The sequence below is a fragment of the Linepithema humile genome, chromosome 4 (genome assembly GCF_040581485.1).
Source record: "Linepithema humile isolate Giens D197 chromosome 4, Lhum_UNIL_v1.0, whole genome shotgun sequence".
Lineage (NCBI taxonomy): Eukaryota > Metazoa > Arthropoda > Insecta > Hymenoptera > Formicidae > Linepithema > Linepithema humile.
This window is the reverse complement of record NC_090131.1, coordinates 3,258,065-3,277,520: the sequence shown is the minus strand read 5'-3', so window position 1 is coordinate 3,277,520 and position 19,456 is coordinate 3,258,065. Positions and strand designations below refer to the sequence as shown.

Genomic DNA, 19,456 nt, shown 5'->3' with positions numbered 1-19,456 from the left:
ATAAATTATTCGTTTACTGAATAAAAAATAATTTGTACTTCAAAATTTTTTATTATATGAAATGTAATAATATACCAAATCGATAGTATTATAAAAACAATGGATTTTTTTATTCAAATACAATACAAAATCGTACGATTTTGCTCGCTCACCACTATCAACGTATTCATATTTGGGTATAAAATATACATATAATAAATTTTTACATATTATCGATTGAACTTATACAATATAGTCACGCTAGGATTGGTAACATCTGGATTTGCTTGGAGTATTCGATATGATTTCGTATTGAATACTTAATGCTTAGCCTAAATGTCATTGGCAATTGTAAATGGTTGTTTTTTATACAATACAAGTAAATTAACTCCGAGTATATCACAAATTCTGTCATACAACTTGAGGCATCGTAACAAAAAGTTGGCACAATAACTTAATTCTGAGCAGCGGTTCGTGCTGCACTAAATAATAACATAACAAAGGAATACCTAAGGAAGATCGGCGGATTTTACTATTAGAGGTATACAAAAGTTTTCAAGGCAATTTTCTTTAGTAATATTTTATAAATAATACAATATTTTGATTTAAGATATTTTCCGGCTTTTAAGATATTAACTACCGCTTTTTGCTATCTTTCAAGCAACCGCGCTTTGTTTTCGCAGTGATTTATCAATACATGAGCAATGGAAACTTTTGTATACTCCTATTAATTCTAGATAATTTCAAAGTATAATTTTACATTAATTTTAAACATTATTTGAGAGGAATTATGCCACGTTCCATAGCACATAATTCGAGTAGCACATCAAACCTGCACGATAACAGTTTATAATATCAAGGCACACTTTGCCATACAAGAATAGCACATTACATATATATTTTCTATATCTTAATATATTTAAGATCTACATACTTAAATATTAATAAGGTTCGTTGTGTACAAATCTTATGCTCCTCAATCAAGTCTAAACAATTCAACAGATGTAACATCTACATTTCACCAGAATTCAAACAAAAAATAAATTCGGTTTCGTTGCAATGTTGTTTGCTTGTTATTCTAGAAAATTTTTGTACTTGTTCTTTTAATCAATTGTATTCAATTACCGTGTTAATGATTTTTTTGCTATTATTCGTGTGAGTTAACTTGTTTAATGCAATATGTAAATAAGGTAATTATATTTCTGATGTCATGGTAAAATAGATAATTAGAATAATTAAGTTGTAAATGGAATTCAATTTACTTCTCTTTGAATAACGAATCTCAATGTATTTCAACTAAGTATGCGTTTAAAAATTGTTATATAAAGAAAAGGAAATGATTAAAGATTTGCTATAATCATCGTTAGTCTTAGTATACCAAGTTGACTTCATTAACACAATAATATCATTTGGTTTACATCGTACGTTATGCAGGAATGTAATAATCACAATGAATCTAGAATCCATCGTCCGTGACACGAGGAAAATCTCGAGAATTCAAAGTAGAAATTTTTTACTATATTTTTGTTATAAAAACTATACTATGCATATAATCATTGCTTAAATAATTATACTGTACATTTACTCGCATATTTGTTGCGATACTTTTACTTATGTAGCAAAAGTTATATCTTAATGCAATTTTAAAAATTAGAAAACCATTGCTTAGTGATAAAAAGATTGCATAACATTTGTATAATATGTTTATGCATATGAAATTACTATTTTTATCGAGCTCAAGTATTATTTTCTTACGTAATATTAGTGACGTATTATATAAATGTATAAATAGTGACGCAAGTCAGTTTGATTTATGCACTCCAACTACTTCAATAGAGTAAACATAATGATATGGCACAGAAACATATATAGTCGTGGTTTTTGCAGTTTATAACTTATATAAATTGTTTACGCATTTACATTACGCGTTCAAGAAAATTTGAAATGCTTATGATTATATGCATATGTATACGTTCTATTAACATGTTGTTTACATTTTGCTAAAGATTTATATTTTAGGACAGTGTCCAGTCGCTTTAATTCAGTTTCGAACTGAGACACATGAAAATTCACTTAGATTACGCTTTTAAATCGCGTGTACGTGTTAAATTCGGTCCACAATTGCACATTTTTATTTCCTACACCGTTTGTTAGAAAACGAAGTTCTTCGGAAAAACGTTTAATAAAGTTTTGCATACAAACGGCGATCGCTTCTGGCGTTAGAGTCCTCACTGCTTACTTTATCTAAATATACCATTTCTGTTTTCTTCTCGGAAGATTCTTCGACTTCCTTTTCCGCCGGAGGTTCCTGTAAAATGCGTATTGATTGCAATAACTCCAAAATATTCTCTTTTCGATTGCAACAAGGATTGTAAAAAATTAAATTTACGTACCGTTACAGGTACACGTCGTTTCTTTTTGAGGAACAGTAGAGCTACAATGCCAATTAAACATAATCCAATGACAGCTATAGCTATGCCGGTACAAAGCATCACAGTTGGAAGTATTAATAATTTCCTCAAATCAGATGCCATTTCTTCATGTACTTGTCCTTTGAAGCTGAACCAAAACATAGGCAAGTAGATTTTTGGCACATTGTAGAAGAGCCTGAAAAATAATTTCTTTTTTCAATTCAATCGAATATCTTAATTATTAATAAGTTTAATGCACCATCTTTCTTTTAAAGATTTAAAGAATTATTTTTTATTGTTTGAAATGTACTTACGAAATAGTCTCTGATGGATGTAGAAGAATATTAATTTGTAATCTGGCTGTTACTTCTAAAGGAACTCCCGTGTTCTGAAATTTAAACGCATTGATTTACAGAAATCTTAACAATGTTATGAATACGAAATTTCATGACAACGATATTGTTTCAAATTTCAATATTATCGTGGTAGCCACATCTTCCGTAACTCGGATGGTGATAGTAAAATTAATATCTTGTCAATAGCGCAAAATTTTGATGGACCGTTGTTATTTTTATGACGATAAATTTATTGTACCGTCCTGCTGATAATTCGTTAGAAGTCACTTACGGGCTCTAGAGTAATGGAGAAACTGTGGTCTTTGTCATTAGGGCTCAGTCCTTCGATTTGGTTGAGAAGGCTGGGATCACTCTTGTAAAAGTGAGGCAAACTTACGAAGACCGGCGCGCCATAGCGGCACTCAGTCACGTTCATTAAACCCGACGGCATACACTCCCCATTGCAGTAGCAATGACCCATGTTAATAATATCCGGATCATCGTCGCGATACTCGTCTGTGTTCTCAGATATATTATCGCTACTAGAGACACTTCCGGGAGTTGTAATTCCCATCATCTCGGCCGAATCTGTCGCGAAAAAGTCCTCGGTGGTTGTAGTAGGTTCAAAATATTTCGCCTGCTCGTGAGGATAACGTCGTCTCGTGTCATTTTCGAGAGTCTTCTTGTCAAGAGTGTATCGATAACCCTCCATACCCAAATAAGATACTGTTTCTTCATATTCGTATATTAACGGACTAGAACACACATGAGGTCACGAGTTTATTGTGCAATGCGTTGATAAACTTCTGCGCAATTACTTGAAATAGTTTTTAAATTGATAATAAGTATGCAAACGGTGTCAAACAGATTAGAGAATATTAACACAACAACTTAAAATTAAGTAAACATTTTGCTTGTGTCTCGCGAAACTATCACAAATAAGATAGACATAAAATTACAGTATTAATTATACAAAATAATTATTACGACTAATCTACGTTTAAATTTCTAATTTTAAGTTTTTAAATTTAAGTCTTTATCACTTCTTATCAGTTGTTATTGTTAGTGCGTAAAGCATCATACTTTGTTCTATTTCATAAATTTGATAATATTTTTTACGAACCGGCATAAGTCTGAACTGAACAAAGCAATGTCATCTTTCGTCCTACCGGGTGACCAAAATTCACCCGCGCTGCCTTCGACAATGTTGCAAGGACTTTTGTAAAACTTTGTTGTGTCTTTATGATTCCATTTTCTTATAATTCCCAATTGGCTGATGTCTTCCTCGCCCGTTGCTACGTTGTAGTGTCCATCTAGGCCAGTCGTATCATTTCTCTATATTCAAAAAATTTACACAGAAATAAATTACATACGTTCTTTTGATTTTTTAATTTTTAGTAACTCTATCGGAATCCGAAAGTGCGCGTGTGATTTGCTTATATTATTGGGTAAGAATTGTGTTTCTGTTTGATTTCTGACTCCTTTATCAACATTGACAAAATTTATTACATTTGAATATATTTTTTTGCGTGAGCGATACGAGTTACTATTATCTCTTTGAGAACCGCTTGTTTCCATAATGTAATCGCGGCCATTTTTCTCTCGAAGTAATTGAAGTATGTTTTCGCATTGATAATTAGAATATTTATAGTAGTGCCCGATAATTTGAGCAGAGCGCAGCATCGACACAACATGCATAACATGCATACAATATGCATAACATTTTATTTGCTGCGACCTATATACGATCTCTTCCATTCATTACCAATTTAAGGCTAGTTTCAAACGCTACCATCAACTAATACTACAGTTTAATGTCATGTCACTCGAATGTTCCACACACTATCTGCTTGATGTTAACTGATAAATAATTTAATCTGATAGCATTTTTCGCATTGCTCATAGTGATTCTCAATGTCATAAAAACGTTTATTTTATACGGAAAAAAAGAATTTGCTAACACAGTAAATTTCACGTCAATAAAATTATAATAAAACTTGTTAGTTATTATATATGGATAGCAAAGAGATTTGTTACGGATGTTAATTTTATTTGCTGCAAATAATTTTGCTAAATCTGCAAATTATATCGCTATTATAACAAATTGATTTTTACTTTGCTATCAAAATTTGTATTGGCAGCGACAATTTTACTGCATTTTAGCAAAATACATTTATTAGAAATGTACTCAATAAAATTCATCTATTCTATCAGTAAAATAGATTTTGCTGATATACCGAATAATTTGAAGAAAAATAAGTTATGATAGAAAAATTTTATCGCTATCATATCTAATATGCAATAGCAACGACGATTTCGCTGCGATAGCAAACTTCCTTTTTCCGTCTCAGTTAATCGTGATCGATATTTTCAACATTAAACTGTTTGCGAACAAGGTAAAAACGGCTTACGATATTACGATATTGATAAAAAAAAAAGTGGGTGATGTCTGTTTGATTTGCGGAAATTTTCCATTTGTAGAATCGGAGATAAAAAAACAACGATAAAATAACACCGGAGAGAATAAATAAATATTATAATTAAATTACAAAACGGCAAAAGAGTTTTTCGAATATATATATTATTTGCATCAAGACCGTTTTTTGTGTCGTGGGCACGAAACGAGTACAAAAAGAAAGAGAAATGTGGTTCTTGCACACGTACCAAGTAGAACCACCCGAAACGGTCGTAAGCCGGAATATCCTCATTGCTTACTATAGTCTTCCCCATGGTAAGGAGAATATCTGGGTAACCTGTAAATAGCAGTTCGTCCACTGTTCTACACGTGTACAGTTTTCTGCCACTTAAGAGGTAGGACAGAGATTTTTGCAATGTGATGTCCCAATATCGAACTTTATGCGCTGCCGACTGTAAAAAAAACGAAGGTGACGTTATTAGCATAGCAGAAAAGGTCTCTTGTTCTTCTTCTTTTTCCAGGTTAACTAGATTTCCGTGTTACTATTTTTAAATTGGAATGTGCGAGAGAATGTAAGGTGGCTATATCTTGACGGCTGTATCAACTTCCATTGATTATATATCGCAAGGAAAGTGACACAAGTCGAAATTTTTCGAATTTTGTTTTATATGCGGATTGTGTTCTAAATACATCGGCCTTTAATCAGGAAAAGTGATAAAAGTTGAATTCGAAGACGTGAGTTCGCTATGTTTAATACTGCCGTAAGTAATTAATTTGAAAATTATTGTTTAACCTAGCATAGACATGTAAAATTATTTTCCGTAAAATCAAGCTTGCTTCAGACGATTTATAATTTGCGACATAATTTGAGATAAAAACCAAATAATATTATTGATAGAAAATGTTATTAACGCAATTTCTTCTTTCTTCTTTTCTGAACAATTTGATATTTTTGGCTTGTGTCACTTTTCTTGCGGGTGTGCGATATCACAATTATATTCTTGCCTTTCAATGTTACAATTGATATTAAGAATGCAATTTATAGTGTGTATATTAAGCGTATGACAAAAGATGCAATAAGTCAGCTCACCGTAGCGACGACGTCCAACTGGCAGGCAACGTCCTTGAGACTTCCATTGCTGCATTCCGCATCAAAGTACCATAATTTTCGTTGAAAATAGCTGACAGTTTTGTTTTCGTGGTGAAACTTAATATTTTCTTTTTGCCTCACTTCTCTGCAATTAATAATCATACTAACAGTTTTTTTTTTCGTTTTTCCATTATATTATTTGGTTTCGTATAGCGAAAAATCTATTTCTTTTATTTTTGTCTTATCTTATAAATTTATAAATTTAAAGTAAATAATTTTGATTAAAAAAAAGAATACAAATTAGCATTTATTCTATTTATGAGGAAACATTGATATTGATTAATCATGAAGTTCACAGAAAAGATATAATATTAGCACGTCGCTGCATAAATTATTTAAATTGATAAAATATTTATCAGTACTGAGCAATTATACAATTGCCATCAGCAGCATTTTTTATTGGTTCTGATTATTCGATCATGATTTAGACCTCTGACCTACATATTTTACTTATTAGTATTAACGGGGCAATTGCTGTGCAATCGTAAGGGATGTACGTGCCCAATGATGACGACCATGTCTCTTATTGTCAAAGGTGTAATCTTTGTTGTGTAACAGTCGTAAGATTAGAAACGGAAGTACGATAGTAGAGGAAAGATATTAGAGAAGAGAATTCTATTTTAGTTCAATTACTCGCGTCTTTATGACTCGATGATTATACAAAAGGAAAACATACGTGAATTTATATTAATAATCAAAATTTAATTCAAGGATCGATGAAAATAGCAAACCCGATAAATAAAGATCTTCAATATGCATTTAAAATTAGCTTTTATTTGTGATTATAATTTTTTGTAATTATGTAATCTTCTTAGTTAAACGTTGCAAATAATATTCTTGTAAAATGCAATAAATCATTGAACACATTGAGACTATTACATGTACATGTAATTCAATGTCCCAGACGTTTTTATTGATACGTCGAAGTTCTTTTCTAAACCAGTCTATTTCTAAACCAATCTTTTCTAAATCAAATGAAGGACACGAGTGGACAAGACCACATTTGCGAGGAGTCGCGATTACATGTTACCTATTTGTCCACTACCAAGAAGAAAGTAATTAATTAGTCAATTACTTCATACAGTGTCGCCTACGCGTCGCACACGAACGGGCCTGGATGTTTTATTGTTCATTAAGATGTCAATACAGCGAGGTTAACTATTCCTTCTTCATTGTCATGATTAAGTTCGTTATCAAATTGTGCAACTTTGTATAGTGAGTCTGATAGAATAATCTTATCTTTATTATATTTTTTTTCATGAAACGCGCCAGGCTTTGTGTGCGTGTCCTTAGTTTATTTTATTTCCTCGTGTTCATAATAATAATTGTGCTAATGATTATGTTGCAATGATAATGATTGCGTTCAGAAAACACAACGGTTGTGCGGCCGCTCATGTGTGTGCCATTGGAGTATTCTATCAGATCTTTCATATATCTAATGGTATTCCAATCAGAGGTAATAATTACTGATCGCTCACTAAGTGCTTTGTTCCGCTGAGCGCAACCAATTGTTACGCAACGCTGCTCCGATTACAACAAAAACGAACTGACCAACTTAATCTTGCGTCGTTATAATTTTATTTCATGATATACATATCACGCCATTTATTTTAAATAATTTTATTCTATAATAGAGGCTCGTTAGCTCAATGATCAGAGGTCAATTTAGATATATTTATAAAATCTGTCGTGCTTATAAGAAAATTTAATCAAAATAATATAACATTATTTGTTCTAGAACATGTCAACGATTGTGATTATAATTATATCTTATCTTGAAAGACATGTGCGTTGGTCGCATGACTACTAAATTTTATATTTCAGAGGTGTTATTGGCTAATAATAATTAAAAATAAAATTCAAATATTTTGTTAAATATGTCGATTTCTTCAAATTAATTTATGCGCGAGAAAAGGTTATCTATGGATTTTGTACAAAGGATTAATGTTGATCTCGTCGGTGTAAAGGAGCACATTCTTTTTCTTATACAGAGTGTCCCTGACTTATCGTATCACCCGTTAATGGCAGATTCTTGAGGTCATTTGGAGACGAAAATCTTAATATCAAAATGTCGAGGCTACTATAGTATTTGAATGGGAAAGGCTTAAAGTTTACCAATCAGCTTGTCAGAATTTCGCGCGCTGACGAATTTACTAACGATAATAATTTCTAAATTGTATTAAAACACGATACGCGTCGAACTGTCAAAGCAGTCGTGCCATTGACAAATGACGTTTCTCATGTCATGAGAGAAAATCAATACTATCGGCACGAAGTATGATCTGCTACATAAAGTGTTGTGCAAGGGTCCTTTCGAGATGCGATGTCCCTGAGCGCGCGAAATTCTGACAAGCTGATTGGTAAACTTTAAGCCTTTCCCATTCAAATACTATAGTAGCCTCGACATTTTGATATTAAGATTTTCGTCTCCAAATGACTTCAGGAATGTGCCATTAACGGGTGATACGGTAAGTCTGGGACATCCTGTATTTTGTCGCGATCTTATTAATCAAGCGGAATAACTGCAATTACTTATTTAGGTGAAGGTTGCTTACCTAAAGCAATAAGGGCCAAGCTGATCAAAATGCGGCTTTTTTCCACGTACATTCAATTCCTCCGGATTGGTCCAATTGAAAAAATGTACTTTTAAGAACATCGGTGGCAAGCTATTGGTGTCCTTCCATATAGGAAAACTTCTTGAAGTCGGTGAAAGAGCTAATTCCTAGTTATACAAAAGTTTTGCACATTAGTTATTATTACAATACTATACCCAATCTAAAATGATTTACAAGATATTATTACGCTAAATATGATAATAATTATTATTACATATCAAAAGAATGAAAAGATATAAGCAATTGTGAAAAGAGTAATGGTAATCACATGCCTAATATCTCGTGAGTAATTTTGGATGTATGCAAATGGCTTTTGTTTTGAAACAACTGAAACAACATTTTAGTAGCTTTGTGATTTATGCTAAGAAGCACTATACTAATTTTTAGCAAAGTACAAATAAATAGTTTTGAAAAGGGTTCTTATATTAATCCAATAATTTTTAAGATATAAAAGAGCTATTAAAAGCCAGGTTCAAGTGCTCAAATATTAATTATTCACTAACCGCACGCAAATCAATAAAGTTTATTTTTGGCTGATTAGACTGTCATCTTACATGTAGTTAGTCAAGAAGATAAAACTCGATGCGAATACATATAGTTATTTATAATTATTGTAACATCTTAAAAGATGATATCAGTCTCAGTTTTATCAGTCCAAAATAAACTATGCTATTTTGCGTGCAGTTTAACGACATATGATGACATATGTTTGTCGTCGTAAGTTTTTATTTATTGCGTGTATATTGAAGATGGCCGAATCCGATGTAGTGAAACGTTTGCACATTAATGAATAATTAATATTTTGAATACTTTCCCCTGGCTCTGGCTTTTAATAGCCTTTTGTACCTTAAATTAATTTTTGCCATATCTGCATGTCTCTTCTACGTGTCAATATTACACTGCTGATGTATACTTTTTCAAGTATACAAGTATTTATCTTGATTATTACAAAGTTATTACAAAAGATAACGACTCGTCGATATCTTACAAGAGGATTTACATTTACGATTTTGATTCTAACACAATATAATGAGGAAAAATCGTTACCGTATTGACATGATCGAAGCAAAAAAATAATAGAGTACTTAAAAGTAATCAGTTATTAACTTGTCATGATCACGATAAGAATCGGATCGTAGATGACAGCAATAAGAATCAACTCGTACAACTGTTCAAAATCTTTGCATTCATCTCGGAATTAATTTCATAGGAAAGAAAAAGGCTGATAAAGAAAGACAAAGACAGCCGAACATGATATAATAATAACATGTCCATGCCTTTTTTTCTATCTTTATCAGCATAGAGATTATTCGCGTGCGATGGTGTTACGAATGGCGTGAAGTCGTTCGCGACGGATTGCAATACAGAGAAACGCCAATTAGTGGGACAATCGACCACTTTTCCAATCGGGCAGAGAGTAGCGCCGAGGCGAGTGTCCAGTCTCTAAATGCATAGTATGTGGACCAGTTTAACGAATGATCCAAGCACGATGCCTGGTGCGTTAATAGACGTGATTCATTTTCTGTGATCGCGAATGAAAGAAGTGTATTTATCTTCGAAAAAATCGATAACTGGCTAATCAAAAGTCAATGGCATAAATGGTGTTATTTTACGATAAGAAAAAAAAAAAATTGAAAATATAGTTATTACGCTGCAGGAAACGATGATAACTCAAGAAGACGAGGTTATCCGAAGTATAAAATAAAAACACAGAACAAGATGGGCTAGTACTAGATGATAATCATTATATAACAAGGATATATTAAATATATGTATTAAGCAGCATATATTATAAAGGTGAACAATCTGATATCATTGAAATGTCATATTCTTGAGCAATTTCTAAGATGATTTTTTTTGCAAAATTTTGCTTGCCGCAGCTTAATTTTTCAGTTATATTTGAAAACAGTTAACTACTCACACGAGTCCGATACAGCAGGCAGAAACGATATAACACACAAGATTGTAGGTAACACTTGACAGTCATTATACGTTCCCTAACAGCACACGATATTCTGCGTATCATCCCATTTCCATACTCATTCTACTGTGATTATCCGTTAAATACTGAGATCAATCCTATAATATCTTTTGCAGTATTATTCGGTTTTCTTTCGCACACGTATAATCTCAGGTTTGACTCAAACGTACGGAAGTGATATGTACGCACTTCTATCGCGCGCGTATAATCTCAGGTTTGACGAGACCAGCACTAACCTGCGCCATTTACATATGTAATTCCTTTCCCTGCTTGCCCGGCATCAAGTGACACCACGCAACACCACGTATCCGAGGTTTTACTGATATCGAAGGTAATCCTTTTTTCCTTTAAGTTTTATTTCACACAATAGTGAATAAAGTGTAAGAGCTAGATAGTGTCTGTATATGATTTTTGTAATATTTTTATTATTTTTTATGTACTTGTTAAATTATTTTGCTTAAAATATTTTAAGGTTATGTTCGTAAACTTGCATTACAATTGCCTCTCACTTTTTTGGTTCTTGGTTAAATATACAATACATTTTCTTAATTATTTTTTAAACAATGTCTTAAAAAGATGATTTAACATAAAACTGTTTTTAGTTCGCAGTATCGTTCCTTTGAAGTTTTCTAGCTTAGGCTTCTAGAACTTTATTTTATATTGTAAGTTTTATGTAAATATTTTTACGCTTACAGTCGTAATTTTGAAATAAAAATATCAATTAATAAGAAATTGACTGATTAATTAACCTAATCTAAATTATCCTATACAATATATGAACGCGCGCGCGTTTCAGCACTTGGCTGTGTAAATGTGTGCATGTATATGTGACCTACTGCACCATTCCCATTTTTATCCTATCTTGATACTGTCTTTAAACTATAGACCTTCCTGCGAAATTCTATGGAAGATGGTACCGCGGACATACAATGATTCCTAGAACGTACTACGTACATCGCAGTATATTTGAGAATGTTCTGAGAATATTACAATTATACTTTTGCGATATTCTCAGATTGTTCTCAGTATCTACATGTGCTGTTAGGGTTGCGCGTCCCTATTTGCCCGCGAATTCGTGAATAACTAACTATTTGCAATTATAACTACAAGACTTTGAACTCCAAGGCTTTGAACAAAATTTTGCAAAAAAAAAAATTGTGTTAGAAATCGTTAAAGAATATGACATTTCGAAGACATTAGATTGTTTTGAATCATTTTGTATATGTATTGATTTAAAATATAATCCGTCTGTTTTGTAGAAGTTAAAAAACTTGAAGATAAAAGTGCTAGTATAAATCAATAAGTTTCTCTCGTACATAAAACATTAATGATTGTAATATGTGACAGAGAATTTTTTATCTACTGTCTTATCTTTTAATTGTCTCTTAACCCCAGATAACATAAAACTTCCGAGAGGCATCTTGGATATTTTTAGGATATTTTAAAACATTTTTCAGGACATCAAGATAATTGTTTAACAATATGATCCCAGGATGTTTTATGCTGTCTGGGAATATGTGTAAAATTTTCAATAATTAAACTACTACACTTCTCAAGGGTTAAATTAATTATGATTTAGAAATAATGTGATCGCATTTCATATCATTGATATACAAGAGATTAGATATGTATCGTTAATAATTATCATACAAATTCGTTTATTTTATCAAACGGTAACTGATTTAGGTATCGACAGCAAATAAGTCAGGGCAATGTTACGAGACGTAGAAAGAGAGAGTAATCGCGTTATAAGAGCTTGACCGTGGAACACGCTCAAACCAGTTTTATCACCAAAGAGAAAAGATACTAATATTTGGAAAATAAACTAAACACAATGATTATTGTCCGCACTCACTTTTTGAAGAATATGATGGAAAATCGTTGGCCATAGAAAGCAGATGGCATTGCCAAGGGCTATCAGGAAGAGCCCGAGGATGCCAAAACTGAGCGACTTGTTCGGTCTCATAGCGTCGCGCGTATCTCCGCACAAACTGGTCGCCGTCTCTTCAACATGTGCACCCTGAACTGCAGCGACCGGCCTCTTCGTCGATCACTTCTCTCACTCTCGCGGTTTTCCGGCCAGCAATCCGCGCTTTGGAGTCTGTGAGATAAAACGTATCTAATCTACCAGTCAACGACGAATTTACGATTCGCAATCGCGCGCCTATGCGTTCGTGAGCGCGCGCCAGTGACTGTGTATGCATGGCGTGTTTCTTACGCGTTCCCTAGTCTTGTCGACCAAGAACGCGTAGGCGTCGCCATGAATAGATACGCCTAAGTTCACGCTTGTCAACTAGCATGCCAGATCTTTGTGAATATTTTAAAGAAAATTTTTCTTTTGAAAATGTAAAGTGGAGTAAACATCAAAATAATGCCGAGCAAAATTCATGATTCAAGGTTGCATAAATATTTCTAAATGTAAGTCAATATAATTTAATATAATCGATATATTTCAAAGCTCCGTAGAAAAGTAGTAGTAATAGTTTTTTTCTTTTTTATGACTTAAAATAAACATGTGTAAAGTAATTTTTGTTATGCTTTTCTCGAGTTACAAATATTTATATACTTTTTTATCCGTTTACACGAATATAAATTTAATGCAAAATTGCATACGTAATCACATTAAATCGCAAAAAATAAAATATTTATATCGCGTATTAAAGATTAGACTCGTATATTTATATTTGTGTTTGTGTAACTGTAGAGAGAAAAATATTTATATACGACATTTAACACAGAAATGTCAAAAGGATAGCGATTAAGTATCGTTGCTGTTGTGAGATATTCCAATTTTATTCGACTCGTTATTTACGTATTATATGTACGCATACGCCTTGTTAGTGAATCGCGATAGAATACTAAACGCGATTTGTCCTTCGTTTACAAATCCTTTACATAATTGGTAATACAATGGACATATGTAATCAATAATAATAATAAATCAATCACAAAATTTGCTTTAAATAACGAATATTAACATTACTTATAATTAAAGACTTTTAATTATACATAATTTATGTCTATATATAAAGTAGTATATGTATGTAAGAATAATGAAACAAAATTATAAAAAATTGTAAATTGAAGTTGTTTATTTGACTTTTACAATTGAATTTTTGGTATCTCTGATATAAAAATATCATCATGTCAATTTGATTATATATTTAATAACTTGATATGTATCAATCATTGAACAAACGAGTATAATTTAGAGTATACAGGAACAAATAATAACAGTAATGTTTAAATTGACATCGTAAAGAGAACAATTGGAAATATATAATAGATAAGTTAATTATTAAGATTTAGATATATATATAAATAATTAAAGTGCAGATTGGTATGCAATTTTTCATCGTTTCTATCTCAATTAAATTCATCATTTTTATGTTGTTTAAAAGCTACTAATAAATTTTATTTAATCACTTCTTAATTGCTTAAAAGCATATTTTACTTGGAAAGATTTAATATTTTTTTATGTATTTTTCTTTTTCTTTACTTTATTTCTTCTTTTTAAACATATAGTTCTATAGTTCATAGTTCTCATTGTTTTATTTTTGTTTTCTACATTTTAATTTTAATGATATGTCAAATGTGCACCTTTAGCAATATGCAAACAAAGTTCAATAATTCCAAGTTAATATTTGTAAGTAATAAATACCTCTGATTGAAAATGATACACTCTCGGACTTAGAAAACAAAGTGGCGTGCAAAAGTAAAGTTGATTTTTGACGAGTGGCTTTGTAATTTATCGCATATAAATTTATATAAAAATTTTCATAAAAGGATAAACAAGATGGAAGATTTCTTATTTCAGATTAACTGGAACAATTAAACGTATATATGTTAATAACAGTTTATGCGACGAATACGACTCGCTTCATATTAATAATGTTTTTACGATGATTTATAATATATAATTTTATGATTTTTGCATAACGATTATAGATTTATTACCCAAATTATCCGATAATTCACTTTTTACATTATGCAATGTCTTATGTAACAGTCTTTGCTGTCTTTGACGATATTATTTTATTTTATCATTTTTATAATGCCAGAAAGATTTATTTATTAATAAAATTGATAATTGTAAATGTATAATTTCACAAAAGGAGATTGAGAAAGAATCTAGGAACCTAATTAATAATATTTTATAGAGAATATAGAGTATGATGGACCTTGGAAAACGTGGATATGTTGAAATGTATATGAATAATTCATAATATAAAATAATTTGTTGTCTATGAGCTCAGACAAACTTCTGGGACAAATCTTTTAGATTATGGTACATAAAAAATCAGAATTAAATTTATGTAAATGACAATTTATGTAAATGAATATTATAAATTATTCATATATATTTCTCTCAACACATCTATTTAATATTTAACACATAAACATTTTATTAACATCGTAATTAATACAGATATATATATATATCTGTATTAATTACGGTGTTAATGAAATGTTATATGATAATATTACAAAAGGTGGTGATATTATATGTTCTTTTAAGTTCTTTTAGTTTTTAATTAGTTTAATTAGTTTGGTTCCAAAAATGGTTGCGATATTTTATTAAAGTTTTTTGAAAGAATATTATGGAAAAAATACATTTATTAATTAGCGCTAAGCAAAGATTGGAAAAAGGATTTTGAAATTAACAAAATAGATGCATAATTGTTTATAATCTTAAGAAAAATAATTTTTTATAAGTATGCTCATTTTGAAATCAATTGACAAGTGTATAATTATTTATAATCTTAAGAAAGATAATTTTTTATAATGCCCTAACTAGACCGGAGGATGATCCTACTTGTGGCTCATTCGAGTGCATAGTTTGACAGACCGACCGAATCGATTTAATTGGATAAAAAAAATTATTTGATATGGTTAATACAATTGGAAGTCAACTTTAATATAATTTTAACCTGTCAAACTATGCACTCAGATAAGCCACAAGTAAGATCATCCTCCGGTCTAGTTAGAGCATAAGAATGCTGTTTTGAAATCACCAGAGGATAAGTTATACAATTTATGCAAATAACAATTTACGTAAGTAAACATATTGAATCAATAGCAATAATAGCAGCTTACTGTTTATTAAGATATATAATTTCCATGTAATTGTTATATCGTTATATTGACTTGGAAATGATTGAATAATGATGAAACGTAATGAAATATCTGACAGACGTATATAATTGTTTATGTTTTTAAAAAAAACAATTTTTGATAAGAATGCTGTTTGTCAAACTGACAGATATATAATTGTTTGTATCTTTAAGAATAATAACTTTATAGAAATGTTAACTTTGAAATCACCAAAGTATAAATTAATAACAATTTATATAAAAATATTCAATCAATAGTAATAAAAGCAACTCGTTAATTTCTTTTTTGCGATATTAAAGTTTTTTTGTACGTATTGACATACACCATTATGATTCATTTTGTAGTGATAAATATTTTATAACTACAAAATGTTATCGTCATTTCAAACGTAGATTCCAGAATTAAAAATGAATAAGTTTTTGACTTTTTGAACTCACTTCTTAATGCGCAGAAATTTGTCCTGTTTACTTTCCAACGTTGGGATGTTAACGCACACGAAAAATTGGCTTGGTATTACTAGGTGAATAGAAATTTAGTAAAAAATATTGTTATTTAAATGACTTCCATTTAAAACTACTAACGTAGTCCACGCGTCCGAAATGCGTTTCTATACGCGACGCGATTGTTACTGACGAGCACTGTGAATCAACAGGCAGCATCTAACATCTCGTATCCCCACTCCAGGTAGATTTTTCCTCCGACCGTCTCTGTCCCTTACACCCTTGTTCCCGACCGCGCCTTGTTCCTTTTCAGAATCCCCTTATGGTTATCAGCTCAATTAGCTGTTGCATGGATGAAACGCGACCACGTGGAGAACTTTGACCTTCTGCCGGATTAAATTCTTTTGTCGCGACTCAGCATGTCTGCTCTGTAAATTCTTCATTTTCGTGACCCAGCGCAAAACGATTACCGTCCGTAAATATCATGGAAATGATGATATTTACAAGGAGAGTAAATATTATCAACAGTGTACACGAAGTGAAAATCAGCGGCATGTTTACCACAATTTGATTTACCAGCCACAATTCGGTTATCATACAAAGGAAATACGATACATTTTTCAGAAAATAATATTATAAAGCTAGATGAAATTATTGAATTTCTATAATCCTACACTACTTATATTTTTAACTTTCAAGAATACATGAGAAATTTCTTTGTACATTTTCTTCACACTTAGACTTTGTTCCCACTAATTAAGTCAATAGTGTTAAAATGAATTTTTTGCTTGTTTGTTGAATATGTATTGATAATGTTTGTGTGAGTAAGTTGTACTCACGTCTCAAGGCGAATACATATACATAAATTTTCCTTATGAAGGACGTCTGCTATATGAAATAATATCCATACAAAGAGAATTGCATGAACCGCATGTGAAAGTATTTATATTTTCGCATCACACATGTGTGAAGCAGTTGGTTTAATTATAATTATAATTTGCGCTTGATAAATTAAAAAATGATATACGATCCAAAAAGAAAGTTTTAACGAGCCTATGAATAAGACAAACAGTTGTTGGTTTCATTATATCGTGGTCTTATGTAACCGTGAATAAATTATCGTCGCATGGTCGAACCGCGTCAGTGTATCGAATGGAAGTAATCCGATTTTGCACTTTGTACGCACCCTTTAGCCACTTCTCTTTGTCTATAATTAGAACTCAGGAGATGAAGATAATGATCTAACGATCAACCGATTAATGTTAATGTTCGTAATTCAACAGGAGAAGATTTGCAAATAAATTAATTTTTTATACTGAAACATGTTTATAGAAAAAAAATATAATTGTTAGTCCAAATTAGTAGAAATTCTTAACTGTTAGAAAAATTATTACTTTGCGCACCTAATATTGCGCTATCAAGTATTCAGTTTTATTGAATAATTGAATATTAAATAAAAATGATCTCTGTCGGACAATTAAAGTAGTGCGAGTCATACGTCTAGACGTCTTTTAATAAGAGCGGAACCATATATTGTTGATATAATATACCAAAAGGGTTTTTTTTCGCAATTACACGTCTGCCGACACGCCCACTGTTCATCGTTCGACACGCTCCTCACATCTTTAAGTAATCGCTTTCAACTCACTTGCGGCCGAAATGCACGAACCCCGCTCGATCCTCGCTCTCGACCTACTTTCCTCAAATTCCACGTGGAGATGAAGCTGAACTCATCGACGCGTGCTGTCTGATGAAGCGTTCGAGATTATGCGCCACAGGTCTTACACTTTTGCTTTTCTTATTCTTTCCGTCTATCGTTCGCCGCCATGGTTTCATTACTTGCTCACTGATATTTTCTATTTAAAACGCTCTCTAACATCCTGGCACTATGTAGAAACGTTTTCCTTCTCGTTTTACCGGTTATTTCGAGGTCTGCCGGTCATTCGTCGGGAAGAGCAAACGCCGGCGCTGTGATTCCCGATCTGTCGACGACACTGCGTCTTCGAGACTGTAGTACACGACCCTGACGAGGGCAGTCACGCTCTCGGCAGGTAGCCTCTAAAGTGCAACCACCTCTCTTTTAACTCTTGTTGCACTAGTTATGTTGTTTATCGGCGTGCGCGAAGAATTCGCATTTCTCGCTTCCTCGATTAACCTCACAATCTGATCCGGCGATTCACGATTGCATAATTGCTTCATTCATAAATCGATCGAATACACAATAAAAAATTATTCAGCGAGAAAAATACGACTTTATTGCAACGCCAGCGCGCGTAACGAAACTGATTCAAGTAATGGCGACGATAGTATGGAAATTAGGTATGGAACCAGCTGCGTAAGCGTCGAAGCGATAAGACTGGGAGCTCGTCGTACACGATGCTCGAGAAAGGCTGGGTGGGAGCGTGTTTAGTATCGTCTGCGGTTAAGTGTGGAATTTCAGTCAATAGGCAGTGTCATCAAGTAGAACTCACGAAGGCTTTGTCAAATAGAACTGGACGAATAGATAGAGGGCTGGGTGACTCTTTGTTCAAATTTTCTCAAAAGTTTTACATATTTTCTTCTGACGCTAAAGCGTGCAAATTTTTAATAACTTTTAATTTGAAATTACGTGTATATATATGTTTTATTTATATGATTAAATAATATTACAGTACTCTTTTATGCTAATTAGTCGAGTGATAGATAAAAGTTTTCTAGTATTCGATAAATAGAAACTTTGATCTTCTTTGTCACTGAGAAATAAATTGAAATAGAGCGTCTTGTACTTGTTAATTGAATTCCAAAATACATTGACAAAAAGATGCGTCAGTAGCTTCTTGTATATAGGTATAATTTGACGTATACTTATATGTAGATACATTATATCGGGTTATTATCGATCGTTACGGTGACGAATTGATGTCTATTGGCTTCATTCAGACTTATTAAAATCTTATTTATAGGCATTACAATTTTTGGTTTTATTTTAATGAAACGTTTTTAAAAGATTTAGTTTTTATAAGCATATTGAATAT

The 19,456-nt window shown here is 31.9% G+C and overlaps 1 protein-coding gene across 4 annotated transcripts; it reads right to left on the bottom strand.

Moving 5' to 3' along the window:
- Positions 1-86: 86 nt before the first annotated feature.
- On the bottom strand, positions 87-18,787 carry LOC105672256 (protein croquemort). 4 transcript variants are annotated; one of them, XM_012367064.2, is made up of 10 exons: positions 18,091-18,787; positions 12,743-12,988; positions 8,847-9,013; positions 6,232-6,376; positions 5,390-5,593; positions 3,849-4,060; positions 3,018-3,480; positions 2,705-2,778; positions 2,373-2,586; positions 87-2,287 (listed from the first exon to the last, which is right to left on the bottom strand). In XM_012367064.2, exons 2-10 carry the CDS (start codon positions 12,851-12,853, stop codon positions 2,159-2,161), a joined length of 1,719 nt encoding a protein of 572 aa, XP_012222487.1. In that variant the 5' UTR covers positions 12,854-12,988; positions 18,091-18,787; the 3' UTR covers positions 87-2,158. The 4 variants fall into 4 exon arrangements, with proteins under 4 accessions (XP_012222487.1, XP_012222488.1, XP_067210702.1 ...); XM_012367065.2 differs by lacking the exon at positions 18,091-18,787 and adding an exon at positions 16,440-16,796; XM_067354601.1 differs by lacking the exon at positions 12,743-12,988.
- Between the last annotated feature and the right edge of the window lie 669 nt (positions 18,788-19,456).

Bases quoted from the DNA above. Each gene is read 5' to 3' on its own strand.
- LOC105672256 (XM_012367064.2), bottom strand. From the start codon at position 12,853: ATGAGACCGAACAAGTCGCTCAGTTTTGGCATCCTCGGGCTCTTCCTG. The intron at 3,481-3,848 runs GTTCGTAAAAAA...TGTGTGTTCTAG, and splicing joins TTCAGTTCAGACTTATGCCG to TCCGTTAATATACGAATATG. The intron at 2,288-2,372 runs GTACGTAAATTT...CGCATTTTACAG, and splicing joins AACGACGTGTACCTGTAACG to GAACCTCCGGCGGAAAAGGA.